This window comes from Wolffia australiana, chromosome 12 (genome assembly GCF_029677425.1).
Source record: "Wolffia australiana isolate 7733 chromosome 12, ASM2967742v1".
In the NCBI taxonomy this organism is placed as follows: domain Eukaryota; kingdom Viridiplantae; phylum Streptophyta; class Magnoliopsida; order Alismatales; family Araceae; genus Wolffia; species Wolffia australiana.
Genome location: NC_135846.1, coordinates 8839832 through 8866356, shown reverse-complemented (window position 1 = coordinate 8866356; position 26525 = coordinate 8839832). Strand labels below are relative to the sequence as shown.

Here is a 26525-nt window from a genome sequence, read left to right as displayed (position 1 = left end):
CAAGAATGCACTATGCAATCTGTTTAAGAAAAAAAACACCAGAGAGCGATAGAAAGTACGCATTAGATAGAGAAAAAAACTCCGAATTTACTCTACCCTGATGATTCCCTGCACTGCAAGAAGCATCAAGAGATCCATCAACTCGACAGCTTTTCCTACGTTTTCCCTTCTATCAATAGGATTCTCTTCTTCCGATAAGGCGGATACTCGTTTTATTGCTCTCATCGGAGAAAAAATAATCAATAGAGCACAATTTTTCGATCTAAGAGGTCCGATCCGTCCCGCTTCCGAAGAGCAGGAGGAGCGCGGCCGCGGCTTCCTCGGCGGGCGATTGTTGGTGAAATAGCACGAGCGCGGCGGCGGCCTTGGCCTCGGCGGCGCTGCAGCGGCGCTCGGCAGTGCACCACCGCATATGACCGTTCCTCGCCTTGTTCGAAGAGAACACTTGGTGACAATCAGGGCAAATCAGCGGTCCTCTCCCGTTCTCCATTCTCTCCCTCGTCGCCATACTCCTCTTCATCGCCTTCGCCATCGCCGAAATTTGTAGTGGAGGAGACGATCTCTCCGTCGTAGATTTCTTCGGAACAGACTTCTCCTTCTACTTCGGAGGCCCACTGGCGGGAAATTTGAAAAACTGCGATTATCGGAAAATACGGTTTTTTTTTCTTAATGTCTTTTTTTCCCATTTTCCATCGTTCGTCCCACCGCGAGATATAGATTCGGAGAAACATATTTTTAAAATACCTATATTAATGATCGATCGAAGATTGATCTTGGGTGGGACGCGATCGATCGAGAAGCTGGCGGGGAGGATTTGGCGGCGGATCTTCCCGGCGGGGAGGAGAAGAGGAAGAGCGCGGGCTAGTTCTTTGGATCTTGATAAGATTGGGGATCCTCTGCCGTTTGGAAGGATGATCTGTTGTCGCCGCGCTAATCTTTTTAGGTTATGTTCTTGTCTCCGGTTCCTTGGCTACTCCATGATCTTGATTGTCGCCACCGTCGTGGCCCTTTCGTACTACGCTGTCGTCGTTGTTGCTTGGGGCCCCCTCCTTTTCTCGGCGCGATCTTCGTCGTCGCTGGCGATCTTTATAGTCATCATCTTTCACTTATTGGTGAGTAATTCTCTTCCGAAATCTGCCAGATTATCATTTCCAGATCTTATCGATCTAGATTGTTCTTTCATTTCTGCTTCGATTGGGGGAAACTGCAGTTTCAATCAGAAATCAATCCGAAACGCGTGCTATAATGAGGGGAATAATCTGGAAAACACGCCGATATCACTGCCGAGTAGTCATGAGTTTGTTTTTTCGATTAACGAAAAGTTTCGGGTCGCAGCTTATACTTATGACATGGAGTTACGTAACGGTAGTTGTAAAAGACCCGGGGTCAGTTCCAGAAAATTGGAGACCTGTTCTTGATGAAGAAAGTGGACAGGCAAGTGAAATGGATACTGCATCAGATGCCAACGCGGAAAGAACATCAGGAACCCGCTATTGCACTCGCTGTCGAAATTACAAACCTCCTCGTTGCCACCATTGTTCTGTCTGTGAGTATGCATTTTATACTTTTTAAAGAATTAGGTTCAAATGATTCCTCTACTTACTCTGATTCATCTAGGTCAACAATGTGTTCTTAAAATGGATCATCACTGTATATGGGTCGTGAATTGCGTTGGAGCCCGCAACTACAAGTCCTTCTGTCTTTTTCTGGTATGTTGCTTTGCAAGATACTAACCGTGATTTTTTTTTCTTGTCATTCACGTGGAACATTGGAAAAATTCAGATATTATGATGTTTTTTTAATGCTGCCCAGATGTACGCCTTCCTTGAGACTTGTCTAGACACGGTCGTGCTGGTACCTCGTTTCATCAAATTCTTCCAAGAGGCTCAGTCCCACTCCACTTCTCCTAGCAACCTCGCCGTTGTCTTTCTGGCTTTCGGTAATATTCCAATGTCCCTCTTTTTTATCCTTCTTCTTCTTCTTGTTTAGGAGTAGGAGATCGATTCAATTTCTATCCCATCGATCTAAAACTTTTGATCTAGTTAATACGATCGATAAAAAGTTTTAATCATGTCACAGTCCAACAATCACTGTCGATTGAAAATTTAGATCTATCAAGATCAGGTTGGATCGATCACGATTGATCATGATGGAGAGAGGGGCCTCCTCTTTCTCTCTCACATTGCAGGGTAATATTCAATTGGACTCAGTTGATCGGATGATCAACGATGAATTAGGCCTCTTGATCAGCTCTAATTGATGGTCCGATTGTGATCAGGATGTTTTTGACCGACCCATATTCTTGTTAAACGGGTTTGCGCTGCGCTGCAGTTCTGAACCTAGCATTTGCTCTGAGCCTCCTCTGCTTCCTCATCATGCACACCTCGCTTCTCCTGAGCAATACCACGACGATAGAGGTCTACATGCATCTCTTTCTCTCTCCCCTCTGGCCACAATCAATCAATGATTCTTCTTCAGGTCTACGAGAAGAGGGGGCTCCCACGGTGGAAGTATGATCTGGGGAAGAGAAAGAACTTTGAGCAGGTAGGTTCTGCCACTACCCCTTCTTAGAAGGCCTCTCTCTGATTGGTTCTCTTTTTTTTTCTATTTTTAATATTTATTTTGTATATATATTTTTCTACATTCAGGTCTTTGGCACTAACAGAGCGCTCTGGCTCTTCCCTCTCTACACTTCGGACGATCAGCAGAGCCTTTCCTCTCTCCAAGCTCTTGAATTCCCCACAAGGCCTGATGATGACGGGTAGTCTGGGCATCATTCAATTTGACTGGTTAGTCTTCGTATTTTTCTTGAACTCAGCTCTGCCTGTCTGCTTCACGCTCACTGCATAATCTTCTTCACTATTCTTTACTATTGAATATAAGAAAAAAATGAAGAAAAAGCGAAACAATCAGGGAACCAATCCTGTAGTCCTCGCAGTAAAGTCTCTGCTCATCCTACTTTTTGTTCCTTCTCTTCTCTTCTTCAGAATTCTAGGCTATATCGACGGTTCGAAGAAGCTTGAAGGCAGGGGAAGTTTATCGAACGCTCCCTGATTTTCAGAGACTTTACTACGAGCAACCTTGAAAGTCATTAAATTTGGCATTTTGACGAGCTTCATTTTCGGGGCTGAAGAACACGGTGTGGAAATCTGCTGGCAGCGTGGGAGGGGAGGCGGCCAGGTGATTAGTGATGGAATCCTCTCTCATTAATTGCTGATATGTCCGGGGTGAAATGAATGTAGCAGTTAAATGTTTTTCAGAGTTAGATGTTCTTTTACTCTGAGAGCTTACTCCGTCACCCGTCGTCCGTCCATACCCGCTCTTTGCGGATATCCAAACCCGTTTTTGTGACTGATTGGATCCGATTGAGGCTCCGTTGCATAATAAACTTTCTGGGTAGCAAAAAAATGTGATTTTTACAGACGCCCTTTCCTCCGGCGGTAGACCCGCGGCTGATCCCGGCGAAGAGAAGAAGCGAGTGGAGGGGAGATTCTATGGGGTACTTGTTCAGGGTCAGGATGGCGTCTTTCTTCGCAGGAGCAGCCGTGGCATCTGGGTTTGGCTTCTATTTCCTGTACAAGGACTACATGATCGCTCAGGAGGCTATTTCCCAGCAGGTATTGTCCGTTCTTCCCTTTCTGGTTACAGCGTGTGATTCATTACTCTGTTGATTTTGATTTTTCTCCCTTTGAACATTCCGTTGTGGTATCTGCGTACTCTTTCTTCAATCGGCAAATCCGTCGGACGCTCTGCGAACTCTCCTTGAGGAAACTTGAGGTTGGCGGAGAGGGGTTTTTCTCCTTGTTTTGTTCCTGATTATGCAGTTTCGCTCAATTATAAATTTTATTTCTCATCCGCTCTTCAATCGTTTTCGTGGTATTGTGATCCTCTCTCGACGCGTATCTCTCTATAATTTTTCCTTATTTCCGGCGCGTTATTGGTTCGGCTTGGTGTCTGTGATACGGGATTTTAATTTCCTTTCGTCAACATGTATTTGGAGATGGCATCCATTACACTAGCTGTTTATGCTTTAGATCTATGTAGAGCCTTCGTTGAATTCTTCGTGCAGAAGTCACTTTATCCTCATTTATCTTGATTGTATGGATACCGATGGAGTAGATCACCGAGGATTTTAGATAATTATTGATTATTGGATTGGGTCAAGAGTCGCTGCCTCGAGATGAGATTGAAAGATCATAGCTCGTCCTCCATTTCAATTACATTGTGAATCGAGCATCTCGAAGAACCCATTTGTGCCTACTGACGTCGAAGCATCCATTTTTTCATGAGAGAATCAAAATTTAAACCCCAAATTCACTCGAATTTGGACAAAATCTTCCCATTTTAGTATTTGAGCGATCTTTGTTGTATTATTTGGCCTTCCTCCTTAAGGCTGGGATGAACAAATTGATTACTCAAATCTTCATCGTTGACTTTTTCAGGCAAAAAGTGTCTACAATTCCTTGGACGCTCGAGTGGCAGCCCTAGAAAGCTTGAACAAGGTTGAGACGGCACCGCCATTGGAGGCATCGGAGTAGGCTGCGCCATCGTCAATGCTCGTCAGGGTGATCCTGCGTTGACTACTCTATTCCGCGGCTGTTTTACTTTCAACTAATGGAATCCAACGCTTCTCAATCTCTTTTACGTAAATCACAACAACCTGAATCGCTGTTGCTTAAATTTCTGGTGGGTTTCATCCAAAAAACAATGCGGTCAACTCTCTGACCTCATGGCAAAACCTGGTCTCACTTCCGTGCCATCACTCTTGGTTTTGAGTATAGGTGAAGTCTATAAATATACTCAGCGGCCACTCATGGGCAGTGTTGGTCCTCGGACATGACAATTGAGCAGATTGCTGTTCTGTGTAAAATTTTGAATCACCCCTCACATTTCATGTCATTCAGCATAGCAAGCTCCCACCGCATGTCCAGAGCACCCAATTTTACTGCCTGCATCCCCTGTGGGGACCCCGGCGACCCCAGCGGCAATTTCTTCATGCTGTCAACTTCCAGGTTAGCTCCTCTTTCTCGCATTCTTCCTTTACTTCTTAATCTTGATGTCCTTGTTTTTTTTATTTTTGATTTCAATGTCCATGATTTATTAATTAGGTGTAGTTGATTTTTAGAGGAAAACTTGTGATTGAGAAGAGGCTATAACGTAGTGAAAAAGAGAAGAATAAAAAAGTTTTGCTCGTTTTTCTGTTTCTTCTACCCATACTATTTACAATATGGATTATAATGGTTGTTTAACAATGGCTAGAATAGCCTTCGATGATGTGCACCACATGGGCCTCATGTGCTGTGTAGTAATATTGTAACACCTCTCTTCAAGTGGAGGAATAGATGCTGTAACACTTCTCGATGAGCTAGATAAATTAGTTTCTCAATGAGACACTGATAGGTCAGAGAATTAGCGCTGAAAGGTCATAGATATGTGAACAAGCTTGTAGCTTACATTATGTTATAATTATTTGTTGCTCCATGATTTGATTGATAGCGTGTATCTAATATCAACACACATAATTTAGAGCACTTTTATGTAGAATTTAAAGTTGTATAAATTTGAAGTTTTTGAAAAGATGCTAATATCATGGAATATTTGAAATACCTGTAAATTGAGAGTTGTTACCCCACATAATTATGTAAATTAGACTAAATATAATGACTACACTATTCTAAATACTGATATGCACCATAATTTAAAAAATGTATGCTTATTGGTTCATTTAATTATTCTTAGATCGGGATAAGTGGAATATTTGAAATCATACTAATTATCATTCAAGTGGTAAACAATTGTATCATATCCTCAATCATTTTCTCCATAATAAATTTTCTGGCCATTAATTTTTACCTGTTCATCATTTATATTCCTTTATTTTCTCGTGATAATGTTTTTTTTACTTGAATTATTGAGCTAACACTAAAAATGAAATGAATTATGTGGCACAAGGTATGTATAAGTGGGAGCATGGTATCTTTAATGTTCTATCAAATGCAGTATCTGAAACATGGAATTAAATGAAAAATATTTCAATTTCAAAGTTATATACTAAGTAAAGTCCAACCACATGGCATTATGATACTAAGACAAGCAGATGTTAGTAGAAAGAAATTAATAGTTTAAGGATAAGAGTGAGGGAATAAAACATATATTTTCTAGAAGTAATATATAACTTTTTTGGAATAGTATAAAATTTATTATCCGGAAATATTCTAATTATGAATGGAGGGACATATACTGCATATTTATCAAATCTTAAAAATGTAGGGGTACGCGATAGAGGCAACGGTGGAAGTGCATTATAGACACATGTGTAAAGAACATTATTTCATTATGAAGGGATGAAAAAGACATAAGCAAGAGAAGAAGGCAACTCTATCCTGAAAGATGGCCCAATTTGCCTCTACATTTTAGGCATAACATCAATAAGCTTCTTGGATATAGAAATGAATTCTCTCTGGCCTACAATTATATAGAAACTTTGATATTGTTTTTAGATTTGTTTTGGCTGTCAATCGAAGTATTTGATGATATGAATGGACAAAATATACATATGTTTTTTATGTCATCTAAGCCATTTATTAGCGCCCAAATGAAGTCATTGCAAATTATTCAATGCATTTTGTGACACAATATGCCATATAAATTCGAGAGCTTTTGTTCACAAGATTTTCACCATTAACGCACAAAATAAAAGCACTATGTTTTTCATCAGATGACCTTTTTTATGCTAATTTAAAATATGAAAATGATATATTTAGCGGCCTCAAAAAATCATATTCATGCACAAATTTATATTTTTTTACAGCCTTTTATATAACATTAAGAGACATAAATAATTATAATAAACACTTGATCCCTGGGAAACTGATTACATTTCCATTTTTATACATTGAAGAACAATGTTTTCAATTTTGGACTTTAATGATAGAGTTATTGAACTTACACTGCATACATGATTTTTCAGGCCAAAAGTATGCATATTTCTTTTGTTAGGGAACAGGTAGAAGAAAGATAAGACACATGAAAATGTTGACATTTTGATTGCTCCAGGCTGAAGCATTCAAAACATAGAATTATAAAAAGATGTTTTCGGCTGCATCTGCATTAGCTATCAATCACATGCATGTAAATTTATCATGAGAAGGGATTCAAGCCTGTGGCTTACATGACAGTGTCAGTTGGAGGGGAAACCCAGGGTGCTGGGCCTATGTTTTCCAGGTGCAGGCCTTTCCACTGCACTCTCAGGAATAGGAAAAGGGTAGCCTTAGTTAAAAGCATACACACGGTCGAGCAATGTGATTAAAGACAATATAAGAGAAAGAGAAAAATGTTATATAGGATCAGCTATTTAATGTTTCTACCTTATGATATTAATATTTTAGTTCTATAAACATCAGCTGTTTTAAAAAAAGTTTTGGTTGAAAATCAAGTTATCTTGAAAAAAGAATCACTTTTTGACCAAAAGCTAAAGATTGAAGATTAATGTCCTAGCATTAATCTTGATTCTTGGTGAATTTTGATGAACTTACAAAAATTAAATCAAGTCCAATCCAAATTCAACCATAACATGGGTTAACCTATAACACTAGGTCAAAGGGTCAAATGGAAGAATTTTGACTCCAAAATTTTAGGACCCCTAAATTCATATATTATCTGCGTCCCTGAAAATATTAATGAAAATTGATTTTTCAGTTGTAATTGCCTGATATGTTTTTTAATTTATTATCTGATAATCTATAATGATTTTAAGGGAGAGTAATATCAAAAAATTCTAAATCATATCTAGTTTGCAATTATATTATTTTACGAATTTTTAGACATATAGTTTAATATTTATAAGGGTAAGATTTTTGGTTTAACTATAAAGTTTATTTACTTTTAATTAACTTTATTATATTTATCGATTTACACATGAAAGAAGTATCTGTTAATACTAGGCAAGGCCGGGGCATTTTTGGCACAAATTCTAAATCAATCAAAATAAAAGGAAACGCAAAACGACGATGATATACCTACTTGGAAACACGAAGAACCTTGGTGACGAAGAAAACCTAATTTCAAGCGAGATCTATGAGCGAAAAGAAGATTGTTGAACAACAGTTGTCGAGTTAATTGATCAGAATGACTTCCTGGAGTCATAGATTATGGAAATCAATACAAGAAGCTGATCTATCTGGAAAATCATAAATTCAGATTGATTTGTGTTTCTGTTTGTTTTGATTGCAGATTAGCCGATGCAATTGAAGATGAAAGACCACAGGTGCTGGCCTAGAGAGAGACCACACGCGGTGGCACTCGAATTTATTTGACATGGAATCAGGCCTTTGAATCTCACCGAAGACATTGAAATATCTGAATTACAATCCACTGGAATCATTTGACAAAGTTCCATGAGATAGAGCATTCTCTGACGATCGACAATATATTTTTTGGTCAGATTTTTCTGATTAATTATGGATTAAAAGTATATTAAAATATCCTCCAAGTTAATCAGAGTATATATGTAAATATTATCAGAGCGTCAGTTATATCTTTTGATCGTGAAACTAGGATCTAATTTTAAATTTAATTCTTCAAAATTGAATGGAATTATCAGACCTGATTGAAGCCATCTGAGTTTGGATAAATTAATGTCAAATTAATCTGGGTGAAATTAATTATTGAATTCACTATTTAAAATTCTCTAAAGCTAAATTCAATCCATTGATTAAGATTGATTCCTGAAATTCACTATTTAAATCTCTTGAGGTTTGCTTCAATTTTGTGCATTTTTTATTTGGTAAATTAACTGATCTCAAATAAAATTGAGTTTCATAAGTCAAGATTAAAGATAAAAGGTTGTTCCTAAATACAGATCTAAATTTGCTGAATTTTGATCGGATTTTTTTAAACTCTGATTGATATTAGGTGAAAGAGTCCTTCCTTGATTAAGACCCCTCGATCAAAATTAAACTATAATCATTGCGTCTAATGCGGATGTCTCAAAATAAATTGATTTTAACTGAATTGAAGTTGAGTTGACTTGACTTGATTGGATTGACTTAAATTGAGTTGAGTTAAATTGACTTGAATTAAAATCGGGTTGAATCAAATATGTATAGATTGAATGAATTGGCTTCATAGATTTTAAATTCAATTAATATTGGTTGATTCTGATTGAAAAAAATTAATCTTGATTTGACATAGGTGATCAGTGCTCATTCATATTGTAGATTTCTATTTTGTATCAAATTAATAGTGCAGGAAAGTTAACACATATCTTCCAAGGAAGAAGAAGGAAGAATACATAAGGATTCGCACAAATCCTTCCACTTTTGGGTTTATGTTTTAATTCACCTATGTAGTAGGCATTATATTACTTCTAATCAGGTGAAAGTGAGCAATTACTGAAATACAAACGTGATTCTGCCATATTTTTTGGTGATCTAGGGTTTACTTTGAGGATATTTAAAAGAGTAGAATTTCATTATTGAAGGGGACAATATATTTGATTGATTGAATTTGAGATCAGAGATAAAGGGATTTAGTCACCGTTAATTAGAAGAGATTGAAGGGAATTGATTGAGTTGAAGTAAATTGGTGGAGATAGATATCTACAAGCATTGACCGAGGCGATCACACAAATTCAAATTATATAAGTTGATAATTTTCATTTATTTGTAAAGTATGATTTTTTTGTTGTGTGTGAGACAGTTTCGTGAGTTATCTTGCATACGCAACATACTATGGTGGTTAGTACAAGTAAGGAAGTAGGTGTATCTAGGATTAGGAACTTCGGTCAGTAGGAAAATTGGGCCGACCAATAGGACCTTGATGGTCCAAGTAAAAAGAGAAGGCATGTGTACCTGTAGAGGCCATAGGGGCCTGTGGCGACTCTCCATTTCAATTCCTAGTTATGAATGCACGTGTTTCACTGTACCAGGCTGATTTAGCTTGGTGGCTATAAAGACTTGGTTAGGGATTGGTTAGGAACTTCGGTCGAAAATCCTAGGACAGGAGTAAGGGACTAGCCCTGACCTGTATACAAAATATCGTGTGTCATCCTTCCCTCGTCTATAACTTTAAAACATAGATGGAAATCTAGGATTAGAATTAACCTAATTTAATGAAGTAAAAATTCTAAAAAGACACCCTAATTCACCCCGCCTCTAAGGCTATCCCTAGCAACATAAATCAACAAAAGCTTGAGATATCATGGATAAGTTTAAATTATAGACTGATTAATGGGGGCTGATATATATTACAAACCCCTATATCTCATTTTATGGTAATAAACTCCATAGTTGTTGGAATTTCATAAATTAAATGTATTCTTTGCACACCGCCATCAAAGTATTGGAACAAGACCCGTAAGTAAGTGATAACAAGCAGTTTTAGTATCTTAATATGACCATATTTACATGCTTATTTGCATTAAATTACTTATATATGCATGATATCAAACTTAAAATGATTTAATTCCTTTTTAGAATAATATTCTAAAATTTCTATATTATTATTTATTTATTGGAGATTTTTCTGACAGCAGATTCTGAAATAATATCTGAGTCAGAATATGATTTTTTGGAATTTTTTGACATTAAGTTCATAAATATATGATGTTTCTAAGTCAAAAAATAGATTTATTTGTATTTTTTGGGCTTTTATTTTATTTAATATGAATTTTAGAATATCTTTTTACTTTTCCTGTTGTAGGTGACGCGAAAAAATAAGCTATTTTTTGCAATAAATGTGCTCTTCTCCTTTCTCTCTCCGTAGTCAACAATGATGGCTAGGGTAACATGGTACCACATGGTGCAACGTGTACACGTGGCACACACGGATGTCAATTTTCCATTGGATAAAATGGGGGCAAATGGCTGATGTGGCATATGTTGAAGTGTTGCCACATCAACTGCGAGATAGTAATTTATAATAAGTTTAAATAATATATTAATTTTTTGTCTTTTCCCCATGGTGACACGTGGCACAACGAGAGCCATCGATCATGGGTGATGAGAAGGAATCTCAGCCAATCATTACATTTAATGCCCAGATGAGACAAAACCCTAACAAAATTACTTGACAGCAGTGACGAGGATGAGGAGAGAGAAATATTTGGATTAAATCGACGTCTAGAAATCATCCAACTTCCAGCTTGATATCGGAAGAGCCAGAAATTGAATCAAGCTGAATTTTCAAGGGTAGCTTCGCCTTTTTGTCATTTATCTCTTCACAGAAGTTGGATCTATAAATGGAGCCCCCGATCTTTGTAAAAAGTATCTTTAAGTTCACTTCCTCTTAGTGAGGCTGATTGAAAGAAAGTGAACTTTTGAAGGTCCATCTAGTGTTTCTTGGTGTCTCTAGTGCTTGGAGAGGTTCAACAGAGAAGTGGGGAGGTTGATCCATATCAGGAAGACACCCTGATCCCAGAGAAATATAAGGATATAAGGTTAACCTTTTGCCTTACATTGAATCATCTCCAACACATTTAGTTAGTGTAATAATCTTCACCATCCATCACCCTCATCCATTACCACCATCCATACACCTTTATCGCCATCCATTGTCATCCACTCTCCTTCATTTCACGTCCCATCCTACACCATCATGATCTTGTGACCTAACTCTATCTCTCCCATTAAAGCCAATATACATTACTAGCTCTTTATTTTACTCAGCATCATATCTCAATATCACCACTTTCATCACCTTATTAATCATCTCTAATCTTATTTTGCACTCTCATCAAACGTTCACTACCATATACATAACTCTTTTTATTTTCATGCTTCACCCAATTGAGATTGTATTTTATCTAATATCCATTCCCTAAGGAGACGACCCTTACGCATCACTAGCTAGTTAAATTATTTACGAGTATAGGTTTAAAATTTTTATTGATTAAACTCAAATTCTCAACGATGTAATTTTACCGTAATTTTGGGTTTATCAGTAATTTTTCAAATGTATGATATTGTTAAATAATTCTCAATTCATTCAACATTTCCTGGGGATGTTTTCAAACATTATTTACAGGCTCATATTTGACAAGGGCTCGTATTGTGTCAAATCATGGTTTTGAAAGCCACAAAGAGTGTTGTTTAAGATAAAAAACTTATTGAAAAGATGGAAACAAGATAAACGTTGTGTGCACATTATTAATCTGAGTGTAAACTCTAGCAAAAAAAAACTTTTGAATATTTTAAAACACTATGATTTAAGGTTTTTATAACATTATTTATCAATTACCATTTGGCCAACACTCCAACTCCGTACTCCCTCCTTAATAATGCTTCCGTGATGTTGAGATTAAGGGGCCATAAATGTTTATTTAATCCATTTCAATAGTCTCTCTGCAGATTTGCTAAAAACATGATCAAAGGCATGCCAGGCACATTATTTAAGCTCTTATGCAGTGAACACCCATTATTCAAGAGTCATTTCTAATTTGACTCAAGTTAAAATACAACTATGAAATATTTTTCTTCAAAATCAAGTAATTTAGAATACTTTACATACCCTAATATCGGTATCTCAGTTCAAATAAATTATGAACTCATGGGTGCTCGAGTTTATATCCATATAAATAAATCCGTTTTATTCATATTTATTACGTGCACTTGTGATTTGATACATTACTGTTATGCTTAAGGTTAAGAGCAATCATGCATGTTATCATCTACTTCAGACACCTTTATCTATTGATCCAGAAATGTTCATATTTTAATATTATTTGAGAGGGTTAAAATGCAAAAAATATGTGAAATGAATTTAGATTTTATCTTGTAATTTTCCTGAGTCGTGATTATTTATATTTTTTAGGATTTTTATCATATTTTTGAACACTGATTACAACTATAAATTAATAGTCGTTTCAAAATATTTATTCATTTATCTTTATATTTTATCAAATCTGGGAAGTGAGATGGTGGTTGCAGGAGCAGGCCAATAAACTTTGTAAGTGGGGTAGCAGGTCTTAAAAAGGGAGAACAGGCCCATAGTTACTGAGTTGTAACTGTCTTAATTTCACTTCAAAATTATAAACGAGAACTGAATTTACCCAATTTTAAAGAAGCATGGGTTACATGTTTGGATGTGATAGCCCTGTAACGGTACCAAGGAGAGATAAAGAGAAAGAAATACTTTTCTAATCTTCATTGCCATGGTCCAGGGGTGCATTTATTACAACAAAAATGGTTCTTTTTTCTGGTTCATCCACATCACCCCAGTAAAATTTAAATAGTGATTCAATCAGTATTAAATGCAATTATGGCATCGCTAATCACAGTGCCATAATGGCTTAGTTAAATGATTGGCTGACACCAATCATTATGCCTAATCCTGATTCGTCGACATTCAACGAATCAAACAGCAACACGTGGTGTCACGAAATAAAGGACTTAACGCACATTCTAAAATTCATATTTATTTAAAAAAACACAAAAATATTATAAATATAGATTTCAACTTAGAAAATCATACATTTTTGAATTTAATATCAAAAAATTCCAGAAAAATCATATTTGAGTCATTAAATTATATTGTTCAGAATTGAATTTCATAAAAATCTCCAAAAATACATAAAAATTCAGAGTGTCATTTTAAAAATAAATTTAATCATTTTAATATTGATAACATGCATATATAGTTAATTTAATCAAAATAAACATGTAAATGTATTCATATTAAACTAATAAAATGCATGTTATTATTAGCCCCATGCATGTAGTTACTAAAAGAACAGGGACAACCGTGACCAAGAATATGCAAGGGGATGAGATTCAAATTATATTACCAACTAGCTGGAGGATATGCGTTTATTATAGAAAGCTAAACATAGTAATGAAGAAATATCATTACCCATTGCGCTTTATTTATAAAATTTTAGAGAAAAATTATGGCTCATGATTATTTATGTTTTTTAGGTGGATATTCATGGTGTAATCAAATTCAGATTCACCCTGAAGATCAGGAAAATACTACCTTTTGATTGCCCATTTGCAGTGTTTGCATTTAGGAGAATGTCATTTGGATTATGCAATGTTCCCGCCAATTTTTAGCGATGTATGACTGACTCGTTCTGTTGGAGATCGCTTAAAGTTTTTTTATGGATGAATGATAAATCAAATTTATGGCCCAAAATATGTAATATTTACTTGATTTCAGTCAATAAAATTAACATTCAAATACTCGTGTAATAATTCTGATGAGTGGATGAGTGGGGGTTGTCTCTTCAAGGAACAAATATTTGGGAAGTTAAATATCTATAGATAGTGGCTCCAGTGAGATGAGAGGGGAGGTACTAAATACTAAATGAAGGTATGAACAACAATAAGAGAAGTAGGCATGATGATGTGAATTTATTGAATGAACATGAGGGAGTAAGTAGGAAAAGATGTAATTGGAACATGGTGGATATAAGCTATGAGTAAAAATGGAGATGGAGGGATATAATAGTTTAGTGTTTATGCTTCAAATGAAGAAGATAATACATGATAAGATCTTGATGACGTAGATGATATGTGATGTAGATAATGTGTGGCATAAATATTGGATGGTAAATAATGGTGATGAGAAGGGTGGTGTTGATCAAGGTTATGTGTGTGATGAAGAAAAACACTGTAAGGCGAGAGACTAACTTTTGATCCCTGTGTTTTGAAAATAACAAGGTGATTTTCTGATGTATATTAGCCTCTTCTCTTCTCTGTTGATGCTCTCCAAGCACTCAAAACCTTGGCTGTCATTTTTCTAGGTGTCTTGAGTCATTTTATGACACTAACCAGTAACAAGAATAAATTATTGGTTGTCATTTTATGACAAGAATGAAAACACATGGCACAATGAATTTGAGCCTATAAATATTTAATGAATTCATATAGAACAAAGTATAGTTAAAAAATATATAAATACATATGTTTAACAATTCAGGAAACATATCATATCTTCATCAATATAATGTCAAAATATTCAAGAAAAAAATCATATTTTGACTGAATATTATTTTTCTTTAAGAATAAAACGTCATTAAAACCCTTCCAAATATTTAAAAACTTATATATCTAAAATGATCATTATAAAATGATATGTAAATCATTTAAGCTTTATATCATGAACATATAACCAATTTTATGCAAATAAACATGTAAATATCATCATACATGAAATGTTAGGAATGTGTCTAATCAATGACTTTTTGTGTTTGGCAGAATTTTGATGCATGAATTGCTATCTTAGAAAATATAATGCATATATTCATGGAGAAAAAGCTAGTCCTCACAGTTGGGAAAAGTCATACTTCATGGTTCAAAAGTGTGTACCAGAAAATAGGGTTAGAAATGTCATTTGAGGCCTCAGGTATATACCAAAATTATTTATATTTTTCCTTTTAAGCACAAGGTGATCAAGGGTCAAATCCACATGGAGGAAGTATGGAATAATGGATTTCATATTTGATTTATATTTTTTGGTTCCTTGTGTTTATTTTAGGGATGAGATAAAATTTAATGACATTAAACTAGTGAAAAATAATTCAAAATAATTCTAGAAATATCTGAAAATATTAGGCTATTTAACGTAATTAATTCACATTTTATATAAGGCAAATACATGTTTATGTGAGGCATAGCAGGGCCATGAAATGACAATTTTATTGTCGCTGGAGGCAATAGAGATGGATTCAGATACATGTTAATCAGTGACCAAGTTTGGGTGGCATAGGGGATGGCAAAAACCAAGCCTATTGGGAACAATAACCTAGGAAATAGGACAAAGATGTGAGTCAAAAAGATGAAGTATGCACTAAACTCGTCTTCTCTTGTCCAACAGGCCGAGTGGTGTTTCCTCACGTGTCTTGAAATGAACATCAACCCCTCAATCCTTCGCTCTTGTAGTACAAGAACAGACACAAAAGAGATTATGATTAAGTAAATTGTTTTACTATTCGTAATTAGGAATAAAGTCCAAGAGATACCATTTTTACAAGGATAGGTTGTTCAATGAGATGGATATAGGAGGAAAAGATGCAACTACCCTATAAATTCACAAAAGTAATTTCAGAACTATACTCGGAGCAGAAACTTCAATAAAATTATCCAATTTTAATAAATAAGTTCAAAATCATAAAATTATTTTCCCTATGCATTTAGTGATACAAAAGTTCTTTGAAAATGCCAGAATATGTAAAAACCAGAATATCATGGTAAAAATATGATAAAACCTTAGAAAACTTTAAGTAAATCCAAATTTATATTCCTGCATTATAAAATATCTATATGAAAAATGTCCAAAAATTATGTTAAATTTCCATAAACTATAGAATAACCTGAGTTTCATTCTAAAAATTTTAATAAATTATTTTAAGCCTTCATAGCATAAAGTATATGACATTACTATGCAAATTAGTATGTTATTTGGGATTATCATGCATCTAGTTAGAAATTATGGGCTCATGTTAGACAAGGCTAACGTGGAAGTGATCTGGAATCTTCCACTTCCCACACGAGCTTATATAGATGGTTCATTAAAAACTTTGCTAAATTGTCTAACTATTGATCAATTTAATCATATAAGGATGCACATATGAAATTCACTATACAGGGAAGCACACTTTATCTATATCAAAAGCCTCTAGTTGATAGAACCCATTTTCGAAGCACCTAACTAGAGTGTTACCTTTGAGATTATGGATGATACTTCTGACTTCACGGGTGATAAAGTGATTTTCAGTATTTAAAATGCATACAATTTTAGAGTCATTATATGCATCATTTTATTAATCTTATCTTCCTTTAACTATAAATTCCCATTCCATACATTTATTATGGAAAAACTTAAAATCATCATTTCTTTTTACTAAAATTCTACCTAATTCCTGAAAGCCATACTCATCTCAATTAGAATATGTTTTGGTATTATTATCTCTAATGGCTTTAGTTCTTGCACCAGTGGGTATTTCATACTTTAGTAGGGAATAAAAGGCATTGAATAAAAAAGACAAGAAAAGGGGGGCTTTTAGTGGCCAACTAAGGGAGGGAGCCGCAGCGTTCAATCCGACCGCAAGCTAGCAAGTTGACATCACTCAAGCTAGCCAGCAGTCGGCAAGCGCCACCACACATGAAGCCTTTGGTCACTGCCACACACAATGGCCCACATACGGTTAGAGAAACATGGTACTTATAGAATAATTTTATTTTCAATTCGACCAATATGGGAATAATGAAGACCTTTTAAGTTTCAGAATGTCAAGGGCCAGGAAAGATGGATCATGACCCAATTGGCTGCAACATGAATGAAATTTAGAAAGAAAACACAAGAGTGATTGATGTCGGGCTGATGAGGAAAGCCGGCCTTCATGTCAGGCTTCGAGTCAACCTAGCCCAAAGCCAATGTCATGTCGGGCTGCTTGTATTGAATGGACATGATCTCAACTGTCCAATATTCCTAAAAAAGATTGGATGGTGAGATCTGCTTAGTATTATTTACTTTTCTTTCTTTTTCAGACTTTATGATTGGCTGCGACGAATGATCAGGACGGAGGGACCCTAAACGGACAAATTACAAGATTAAATGATGACAGAGCATGCTGATGAGGCAAATATGTGTACACTAGTAAAGACGGGTCCATAGATGCAATTTAATCATAGTTTATAACCCATCATTACGGAGATCAAACAGTGGGGGGGGGGCAAAGACATCTTCATCACCCCGATCATCATCTCTGCCGGCCAGCTGGTGGAGGCCGGTGATGGGGGGACCCTTAGCAGTCGAAAGACTTGGAAAAGTCATTGGATCAGGAACCACTGAGGGAAGGGTCGAGAGAGCTTCTCTCTTGAACCTATGAATATGATTCTAAAGGCTTCTATGTCGTCAAAGGAAAGAAGACGTCGATGGAGGTTCCTTATAGAGTTTGGAGCATTGGCCGGGGTTGTGACAGGTCTGCCATCACACATGAAGTTTGGGGACGCTTCATTGAAGAGCTAAGAAACGAGAAATTGGCGCCGGCAAGGAAGAGAGGAAAGGGGAAAATGGCACACCAAAGCTAGGGGGGTGGTGATTGGCATCCCCACACCCATTCCTCGATTCAGGGCGGATCTGGTAACGTCCTTAGCTTGATCCAAAAGAGAATCCATCATTAAATGTGTTACATTCATTAAATTTCATTTTTACACGGATAAGGTTCTCTTTGCATATTATTTTCATCTTGCGGCTTATTGAGGCATTCTATCAAACATATGCAGGGTGTCAACAGAAGCACCCTATTATCTCCCAATTTTAGCTTGTAAAATATTAAAAAATACTTCTTAAAAATATTTCCTTTATAAACCATATTATTTTATACCTAGGATAAACATAAATATAAAAATTGCAAGTACATTTAATATTCATCTTCCTAATACTCTTAATATTTCTGCCTCTTCTTCCTTTTTCTCTAACAATCTACTTAACAACTTAACTCTCCACTGAAATCAATAACACCTCTTATTCTTAAATTCTAAACATCCAGATATATATACACACACACATCCGTTTCTCTTCCCTCTTATTATTTTGATTTCTACCTAAGTTCTTCTACAATCAAACAAAATTTAATCCCTCTCTATCTAGTTAACTCGAACATATTAAATATTCTTCCTCTCTCTTATAAATTAGATAACCCCTATACTTTCTACATATCTTTTCCTATAATTCAATCCATAACTCAACTTATAATATCCACATTATCCTCTCATTGGTAATACTTCCTATCTTCTTCATTCTTCATCTTACCCCTTACTGGACTAACTACTTCTATCAAGTAACTTCTTGCATCTTATTACCATAAAACCTTATTCATTATCTAACAAAAGTCTTAATACCCATTGTCATTATCTCCTAGCTTTTATGTGACTTAATATTGATTAAATATGTAACCTTCTATCTCCTAGTAATAGTATTTACTAGTCTATCTATCCAACTAATTTCTTTTAATTATTCCACGACCTACATTAACATCACCAAAATTATAATACCATTCGTTCATTTCAGTTATCTTATTTATTATCGCTAGTATCTATAATAAAGATATAAACAATATCTTATATTCTCTCTCTCTTTCTAGTTCTCTCTAACATCATTTACCCTATATTACACCTTATCTTATTTCTACCACTCATTCAATATTTACTCTTCCTACTAATTACTGATCACCTACTATATTCACTATATTTATTACTATTATTACTTGTCCTTAAATATAAATCAATTATTATGATGCATAGATTTGATACATTTGATATGACCTCGATCCTACTATACATTTGATTGAGTTTTCTAATTTTTATCAAATTTATTTTGATTTAGGAAAATTTATTACAAGGAAAGTTCAATTAACATACGCACACTCCTTGGTCATCGAAGTGAAAAGATGCCAATGACATTAGATTGTGATAGCAAGACCTCAGTGAACACTCAGTTAAATTACAGTCTAAATGAAAATAAATTATTGGCCATTGAATTTTTTTGAGATAAAATTTGATCATATTTTTTGGCAGTAAAATAGTTATATTTCATGATCATTCTGCTACTAGATATTTCATGAAAAAGAAATAAGAAAAAACTATGTTAATTAGATGGATCTTAATAATACAAGATCTTGATATTGAATAAAAAGGAATGGATCTGAAAATTTATTCGCCAATTACTCATCTAGATTACACCTATTTCTGAAGGTTCTCTTGATAAGCGTATTGTTAGAGTTAGCACCAAAAGAGCTCCATGTCTTGCACATATAGTGATTTATTTAGCTTCAGGATGAACCCTAGATGAATGGAGTGAGAACAAATGAAAGAAGGTTATTAGGGAGATTGAATGTTATTTTGGGAGGATCCTGAACTGTTTCACTTAGGTGTAGACCACATTTTGAGGAGCTGTGTACCAAAAGAGTAAAATATGAGCATCCTAGAATTTTTCATTAATATTTTCTTAACAGACACTTGTCTAAGGCTCTAAGGTTCTTCCATCGGGTTTCCTTTGGCCTACTTTATTTAGATCTTCATTTTATTTATGTAATAATTGCTGAAAATGTCAGTTCATGGTGAACATTAAAAAATAATGATGAAATGGCTTTAGAACCCACTTATTGAAATAGAAATACTTGACTTATGATGCATAGATTTCACGGACATTTTCAGCAATAGAACTTTTCATCTTCTAATGGATATCAAGTTCCATGCTTACTAGGAACTTAGGAAATTGAGTATCACTTTAGAAGATGCAGGAAAACACGAGATGCTATAGTTTCATGAGCTCCAAGAGTTGAGGAACAAGGCATATGAGAACTAGATGAACTCCTTATATATTTGGAAATATATGTGGTCGGCAAGCCAATCACACATTCCACATCTCGTTCCATGTTCATTAATAAAACATATTCATTATAGTGCACGTGTGATGTGTATAATGAAGTCCATGAATACATGATCGGACTAAGTGAATTATGATGAGATCGTAATACGGAGATCACTAGTCTTTAAGCATGTGTTCTAAACATTCCTATTCGAAGTATATGCGAGAAGGACATCGAAGTATCCGGGTAGAATAGCACTATCTAGCTCACTCATATGATGAGTATGGCCGGTCCCATAGCCATTTTGGCAACACTAAGGATAGATAGTGGGTGCTCTTTAGCGGAAAGAGTTCACTGAATTGATCAGTACGAATCCCTGAATGGTATTATACCAAACTGTCAATCAGGTTGATTCACGTCACGGTTGTGTAAGTGGTCCTTATACTTGAGACACCAAAGATGTCTTGTGGACGGACGGTTGTACTTTGGCGATGGCCAACGAGTCTCTAATCATGGGATTCTAAATGGTCTTAGTTCGGGTACATCAAGAAGTTCACGAAGACGATTGAGTGGTCAAGATGGGATCATCCACCCTCGGTCTAAGAGGTGACAGCTCAAGGAAGATGATGCGATGAAGTCCTTGGCCAAGGCAATGAAATATTAGAGAAGAGTTCTCCGATGATTTCCGAATGCATCAGTACTAACTCGGATGATCGATCGATTAGGGTTTGATAGTTGACCATACCCTAAGTCATCCAAGGAGCGTCAAGTGGATGGGGGATTATACATACACGGTAACTGATGACAAACAGGTTCCATGAGTGAGTCGATACATACTCCTTTGTATCTTCTAGGACACGAGGTGTAACTTGGCACCTCACATGTCGGAGTCTTGACCTATCGATTGGGTTAAATCGATCCGACATTAATTAATTTATATGATGATATAGTTAATTAATTTGGAAGGCCAATAAATATTATTGGGCCGCTAGAGTCGTTAACTAGACTGATACATGGGCCTAGAGGGGCACACGCAAATGGTCTTTTGGACGTCGGAAGATATACTTAAGTTTTTAGAATTGTTCAGGGGCCTTTCCCCTTCTTCTCCCATCTCCCAACACCCCCTCTCCCTCCTCGATGTGATCGGGACGACGTAACGATGCCGATGGAGATAGAACGGGGCTCGTCAACGAGAAGGAGGAGATCCGACGTGCCGAGGACCGCATGGATACGTCTAGAGGCTGCACACGTGAACAGCTCAACTCGGCTTACTCCAGGATCCAAGAAATCACGGATGTGATCCGTGGAAAGGTACTTCGTTTAATGCTTTTATTGATACCGTTCGATTCGTTCAAGTCTTCCGCTGCGAATTGTTTTTATTTATTCATCCATGTCAAGGCCTCTAGAACCCATCACTAAGAACATGAGTATTGATGTTAGGCTCATGTAGAATGCCACGTACATTTCTTAATGGTACAAGCCATGGTCTAGATTAATGTGTTTTTTTCTTCAAAGCAACGAAGATATCTGGAAGGTTGAGAAACATACACGAAAATCAAAGGGTTGAAATACTATCATATTAGGTGGAATGCTGAGTGAACCACCCATCGTCTACCATTTCACTTGCGAATCTTACTAATGTTTTGGATCTCCATCAAGTGAATCTTGGATGGGGTAAAAATCATTATTTTTTCAAACCAAAAGCACATAATCACCCATTTTATTCAACCTCCCTGCGGGCAACTTTGTGTGGTAGGCAGTTTGAAATTTGATGGCTTTCAGATACTCAAAAATTTGATCAAAATGGCATAAAACCACTTCAAACCGCGTGCACAACATTACTGGTGGGTCATAGAAAGTTCAGATTTTTTGGTCTATTCTCAAGTGTCTGCCCTTCATACATCAGAGATATATATTGCTTGCAGTATCTTAAATCCATGTTAATTGAATTTGTCCTGGGTTTGACTGTGAGAAAACATTGTGGTCAACTCTCAGCCCACGTGGCAAAACATAGCCTCCACGCCCCCCCGCCTGTGCGTGTGGCTGCGAGTCAGTATGAAATCGAGGAATTCACATCACTGCCAATCGTGGGTCTTGCGAAAGTTGAGATCTTTCCCCCGATTAAGCGCCAGCCCATCGATTATAAACTGATTGCTGTTGCCGGGGAAGCGAGATTGTCAGAGTATGGAGCTTCTGAGCGTGCCGGCGGCGCGGTTGCCGGCGGCGGGCTTGCGGCGTCGGCGCGCCGCGGCGGGTAGGATTCGATGTGGAATTGCGGAGCCGTCTGGCGTGCCGGCGCCGATGGGGCAAAAGACAAAGTACAAGGACGGGCTGTTCGCGAAGATTTTCATGGGTTTGTTCGCGCGGAAGATGGAGAAGTTCGCCTCTGGCGGACCCAGTGCGAAAGAGATCAACGGCTGGGATTACGAGAGCTTCGTTGATGTGTCTCGAAGGGTGATGATGGGGAAGTCGAGGTCGCAGCAGCAGGAGGCTGTGCGCGAGGTGCTTCTCTCCATGCTCCCCCCCGGCGCCCCTGCTCAGGTTTGCTCTCTTTTGATGATGATGATGATAGAATATTGATTGATTGATTGATTGATCATTGTTTATTTGATTATGTGCAGTTTAGGAAGCTCTTCCCTCCGACGAAATGGGCTGCGGAGTTCAATGCAGCACTTACCGTCCCCTTCTTCTACTGGCTGGTTGGCCCGTCTGAGGTAACATCTCTTCGCTTGTCGTCTTAATTTGTGCTTGGATTTGAGCTTGGTTGATGAGTTTAAGGTTAAGGGACGAGTATACATGCTGTTTTCATCTATTTTCTTTCCATTTTCTCACCTATTTATCTCCCTTCCTCGCCCTCATTTTGCCTCTTTTTTTCTTTCTTTTTCTCTTGAATTCATCTTTCTCCCCATCTCCGCTTATTCTTCTTCTCTCTCTCTCCATTTATTTGTTTCTTGCGTTCTCTCTAAGTTCACTTTCACTTTTCTTCTCTCTTTCTCTCTCTCTCTCTCTCTCTCTCTCTCTCTCCTTTACGCTTTCCTTTTGATTTGGTCCTCTTCAAGCTCTATATTCGGTTTCATGTAGTCATTCATGTTGTCAGGTTATCGAAGTAGAGGTCAACGGCGAGAAGCAAAGAAGTGGAGTCCTCATAAAGAAGTGCAGGTAAGCTTTCCATCCTACTTCCTGATAATGGGTTAAACCTCTCTTCTATTTTAACAATTACTGCTATCCTTTTAATCCAGACGTCTTTTGTTCTCTTTGCATTAAAAATTATTGAAGCATTTTATCCCTCCCTCTATAGCACTGAAAATCATTGCAGAGGTCAACCGGGGGACCATCTCTCTTTCTGTGTCTCTTTTTATGGATTTTTCTTGAATACTCAGGTATCTGGAGAACAGCGGATGTGTTGGCATGTGTGTGAATATGTGCAAGATTCCCACGCAGGATTTCTTCACCAATGAATTCGGCCTCCCGCTCACCATGAACCCAAGTAAGACTCAATCATAGATCCATTCTCCATTCTTTTTCTTTCCTAGGACACGCCGTTTAGAAGGAGGATTGGATGAAAGAGAAAAGTAAAATACCGACAGAGAGCCTATGGTTGGCTTATTGTTTAGTTCTGATGCCATAAAATTCTCTTTTTCTGCAGATTTCGAAGACATGAGCTGTGAAATGGTGTATGGCCAGGTCCCACCATCTCTCAGTGAGGACCCTGTGGCTAAGCAGCCTTGCTATTCTAGTCTATGTCAGTCTTATCATATTTTTGAAAAAATTCTTGGCTTGGTGTTCCAGTCATCTTCCTAATGATCTGAAGTGATATTTTATGCAGGTTCTGTGGCGAATCCAAACTCCAAGGTTTGTCCTAAGCTGGTCACCTGAAGGGTCATTTCTGTTAGGCTTGAGGTAGTTTGTTGTTCCTATTGTAAATAGATTTTCCATTTGCTCTATTTGCTTGCACTTGGGGAGGAGATACTACTCCTGTAATTTGATGAGCGAGCGATCATCTCATTGTTCTTTTTAATAAATTGATGGCTTAAAGGTATGATGACATAATTACCATTCATTGGGTCGCATTTCTGTGAACAATCGGAATCACTTTGATAAAGTCCTGATAAGGACTGGTCTCGTAAGACCCAGTGGATGGGATGCTCTGCCAGCGACTGAGCCTTAGGCAGGAAAAATAACCAATTATTAAATAACTATAGGAATATATATACCTGCTTGTAAGGGTATTCAAAGGAATTTTTTATGAATGATCTGTCGATTTCGTCTTGACATGAGTTAGCTGTTTCTGTTTATCATGGGAGTGTGTACTTCTGCAGTCGGAAGTTCCAATGGTTACTTTCCTATCTCGTCATTTTTCTCTTCTCCTTTCAATATCCTTTGTTCATCTTCATTTTCTTCATTCTAGATAGACAGCCATGTTTGTATTACATCTCTGTATTATGTCTCTTGCTCAAAAGCGCAAGATATTTTGAAGAAAATAATGTTATAACCGAAGATTTTAATCAAAAGAAAACGGGGGCCTAATTTTTACTAATGAAGGACAAGTTGGAGTGCATGTTGTGACATTTGGCCTAATGATTCGATTCACGGCACCACCTTCGTCCCAGTTTCTCTGTGGAATAAGAAATGTTCTATATCTGTTCCTTTATTTACTCTACATATGTTCCTTTAGCGTCACATCCTGAATCATTTTATTCTGACACTTTCAAAGGTCATCACTGAAGAATGCACCACCGCATATTCTATTCCACTAGTGTGTTGGGCACATGAAGGAAAGGAGATAAAAATATGGATAGAAAGAGAGGAAGGGCCTAAGCCTATGATCTCAATGATATCATGACAATGACTGGATGTGTCTACTTTAACCGCACCTAATAATTCACAGATTTTCCTATGAGGGTAATTTGTAGTTTTTTGCTCCTCATTGAATTGCTGTCAATGTCTCCTCACCGTGTCCGGAGATTTTCAAAATACAACATGGTAAATAGGAGCTTTAGGTACCCATCTTCAGGTACATGGTATGGGGCTCATTCGCTGACTGCGGAGGCTGCTCGTGTACCAATGGGAATATAACAAATGTTTCTTTGATATGTGTTGTCTAACATTCTGTGGCTCCAAAGAATAAGCCTGATCATAGCACCTCGCAATTCAGTACTTATGTAACTCATGCTTCTCTCATGTCTCAGTTGAAAATTAACGCTGCCATCATCCTTGTCAAATTCCAAGTAAAAATGCATTCATAGGACACATTTTCTTCAAGTGTTCGGCACATACCTGTCAGCAATCGTGGTGCAGGGAACAGTTGAGGCATTTGACCAAAGACCCCTCTTACTCAATTGAGATCCAGATCACATGCACCACTCCAAGAAAGATTTTTAATCCAACATATTTGATTATACCTCAGATTTGAGTCTCTGCTTGTCACTGCCTCATACAGAAGAAATTATCCTGTGTATAAAGTGTCTGCTTTATAACATTGGCAGAGTGGCTCCACAAGAAGACACTGTAGCGATTGAGCTGAAGGAGAGTTGATTAATTCAAAATATAAGCTAGAATAAATATCACATCTAATATTCACAGTGAGGATTCCAATGAGGGAATACTTGTCATCTTACCCAGCCTAAACTAAAGTAAACAACTTGACCTACTAATGAACTCATTTTTAAGGGATTAATTTGCATTGATAATTGAATAGTCAATAAAATTTGTAAAAAAACTCTGACTCTTAAAATTATGATTAGATAGTGACAAGAAAGGGTTTTCTCTGTGGGAAATGGTGACGAAGGAATTAATGACTTTTCAAGTAGTGATTTGGAATAGAAGGGATATCGTATATGAGAGAAGAAATAAAGAGGAATATGATGGTGAAATGAGAAGTTGATAAATACTATTTATTAGTATGTTGGAGAGTGGAATATAAATATAATAGAAAATATGAAATGAAAGAGATAAATATGAAGGGATGAAAAGATCATAAATATGGATGGTATGTATGTGCATGTGGTAGTTAATGCATATAATTGTACATAAATTGAATAGGGGGCATGGTAAATGAGGAGAAATGAATATGTAATGGACAAGTGGATATGAAGATGGATAAGTGTCAATGGATGGATGGACTTGGGTGGGTGTTAAGGAGGAGATGTCAACATAAGTAGAGAGAACCCACCTAACATCCTAATGTTCAGCCAGGATGACAATGATTTTTCTA

At 36.7% G+C, this 26525-nt stretch overlaps 3 protein-coding genes across 3 annotated transcripts; all 3 read left to right on the top strand.

Annotated features, from left to right (window-relative positions):
* Positions 1 to 737: 737 nt before the first annotated feature.
* Positions 738 to 3277, top strand: LOC144710360 (putative protein S-acyltransferase 12). Its single transcript, XM_078584106.1, has 8 exons — positions 738 to 1112; positions 1336 to 1546; positions 1618 to 1709; positions 1813 to 1939; positions 2332 to 2417; positions 2479 to 2544; positions 2649 to 2789; positions 2988 to 3277. The coding sequence occupies exons 1-7, from the start codon at positions 753 to 755 to the stop codon at positions 2763 to 2765; spliced, it is 1059 nt and encodes a 352-aa protein (XP_078440232.1). The 5' UTR covers positions 738 to 752; the 3' UTR covers positions 2766 to 2789; positions 2988 to 3277.
* A 62-nt stretch (positions 3278 to 3339) lies between these two features.
* LOC144710361 (ABC transporter A family protein) lies at positions 3340 to 4680 on the top strand. Its single transcript, XM_078584107.1, has 2 exons — positions 3340 to 3617; positions 4443 to 4680. Exons 1-2 carry the CDS (start codon positions 3495 to 3497, stop codon positions 4536 to 4538), a joined length of 219 nt encoding a protein of 72 aa, XP_078440233.1. The 5' UTR covers positions 3340 to 3494; the 3' UTR covers positions 4539 to 4680.
* A 17712-nt stretch (positions 4681 to 22392) lies between these two features.
* On the top strand, positions 22393 to 24350 carry LOC144710527 (beta-carotene isomerase D27). Its single transcript, XM_078584336.1, has 6 exons — positions 22393 to 22852; positions 22933 to 23025; positions 23409 to 23470; positions 23692 to 23798; positions 23958 to 24053; positions 24138 to 24350. The coding sequence occupies exons 1-6, from the start codon at positions 22496 to 22498 to the stop codon at positions 24185 to 24187; spliced, it is 765 nt and encodes a 254-aa protein (XP_078440462.1). The 5' UTR covers positions 22393 to 22495; the 3' UTR covers positions 24188 to 24350.
* Positions 24351 to 26525: the final 2175 nt, after the last annotated feature.

Coding starts and splice junctions, on each gene's coding strand:
- LOC144710360 (XM_078584106.1), top strand. CDS start 753: ATGATCGATCGAAGATTGATCTTGGGTGGGACGCGATCGATCGAGAAG. Junction 1,113..1,335: donor TCATCATCTTTCACTTATTG/GTGAGTAATTCT, acceptor TTCGGGTCGCAG/CTTATACTTATGACATGGAG. Junction 1,547..1,617: donor TTGCCACCATTGTTCTGTCT/GTGAGTATGCAT, acceptor TGATTCATCTAG/GTCAACAATGTGTTCTTAAA.
- LOC144710361 (XM_078584107.1), top strand. CDS start 3,495: ATGGGGTACTTGTTCAGGGTCAGGATGGCGTCTTTCTTCGCAGGAGCA. Junction 3,618..4,442: donor AGGAGGCTATTTCCCAGCAG/GTATTGTCCGTT, acceptor TGACTTTTTCAG/GCAAAAAGTGTCTACAATTC.
- LOC144710527 (XM_078584336.1), top strand. CDS start 22,496: ATGGAGCTTCTGAGCGTGCCGGCGGCGCGGTTGCCGGCGGCGGGCTTG. Junction 22,853..22,932: donor CCCCCGGCGCCCCTGCTCAG/GTTTGCTCTCTT, acceptor GATTATGTGCAG/TTTAGGAAGCTCTTCCCTCC. Junction 24,054..24,137: donor GCCTTGCTATTCTAGTCTAT/GTCAGTCTTATC, acceptor TATTTTATGCAG/GTTCTGTGGCGAATCCAAAC.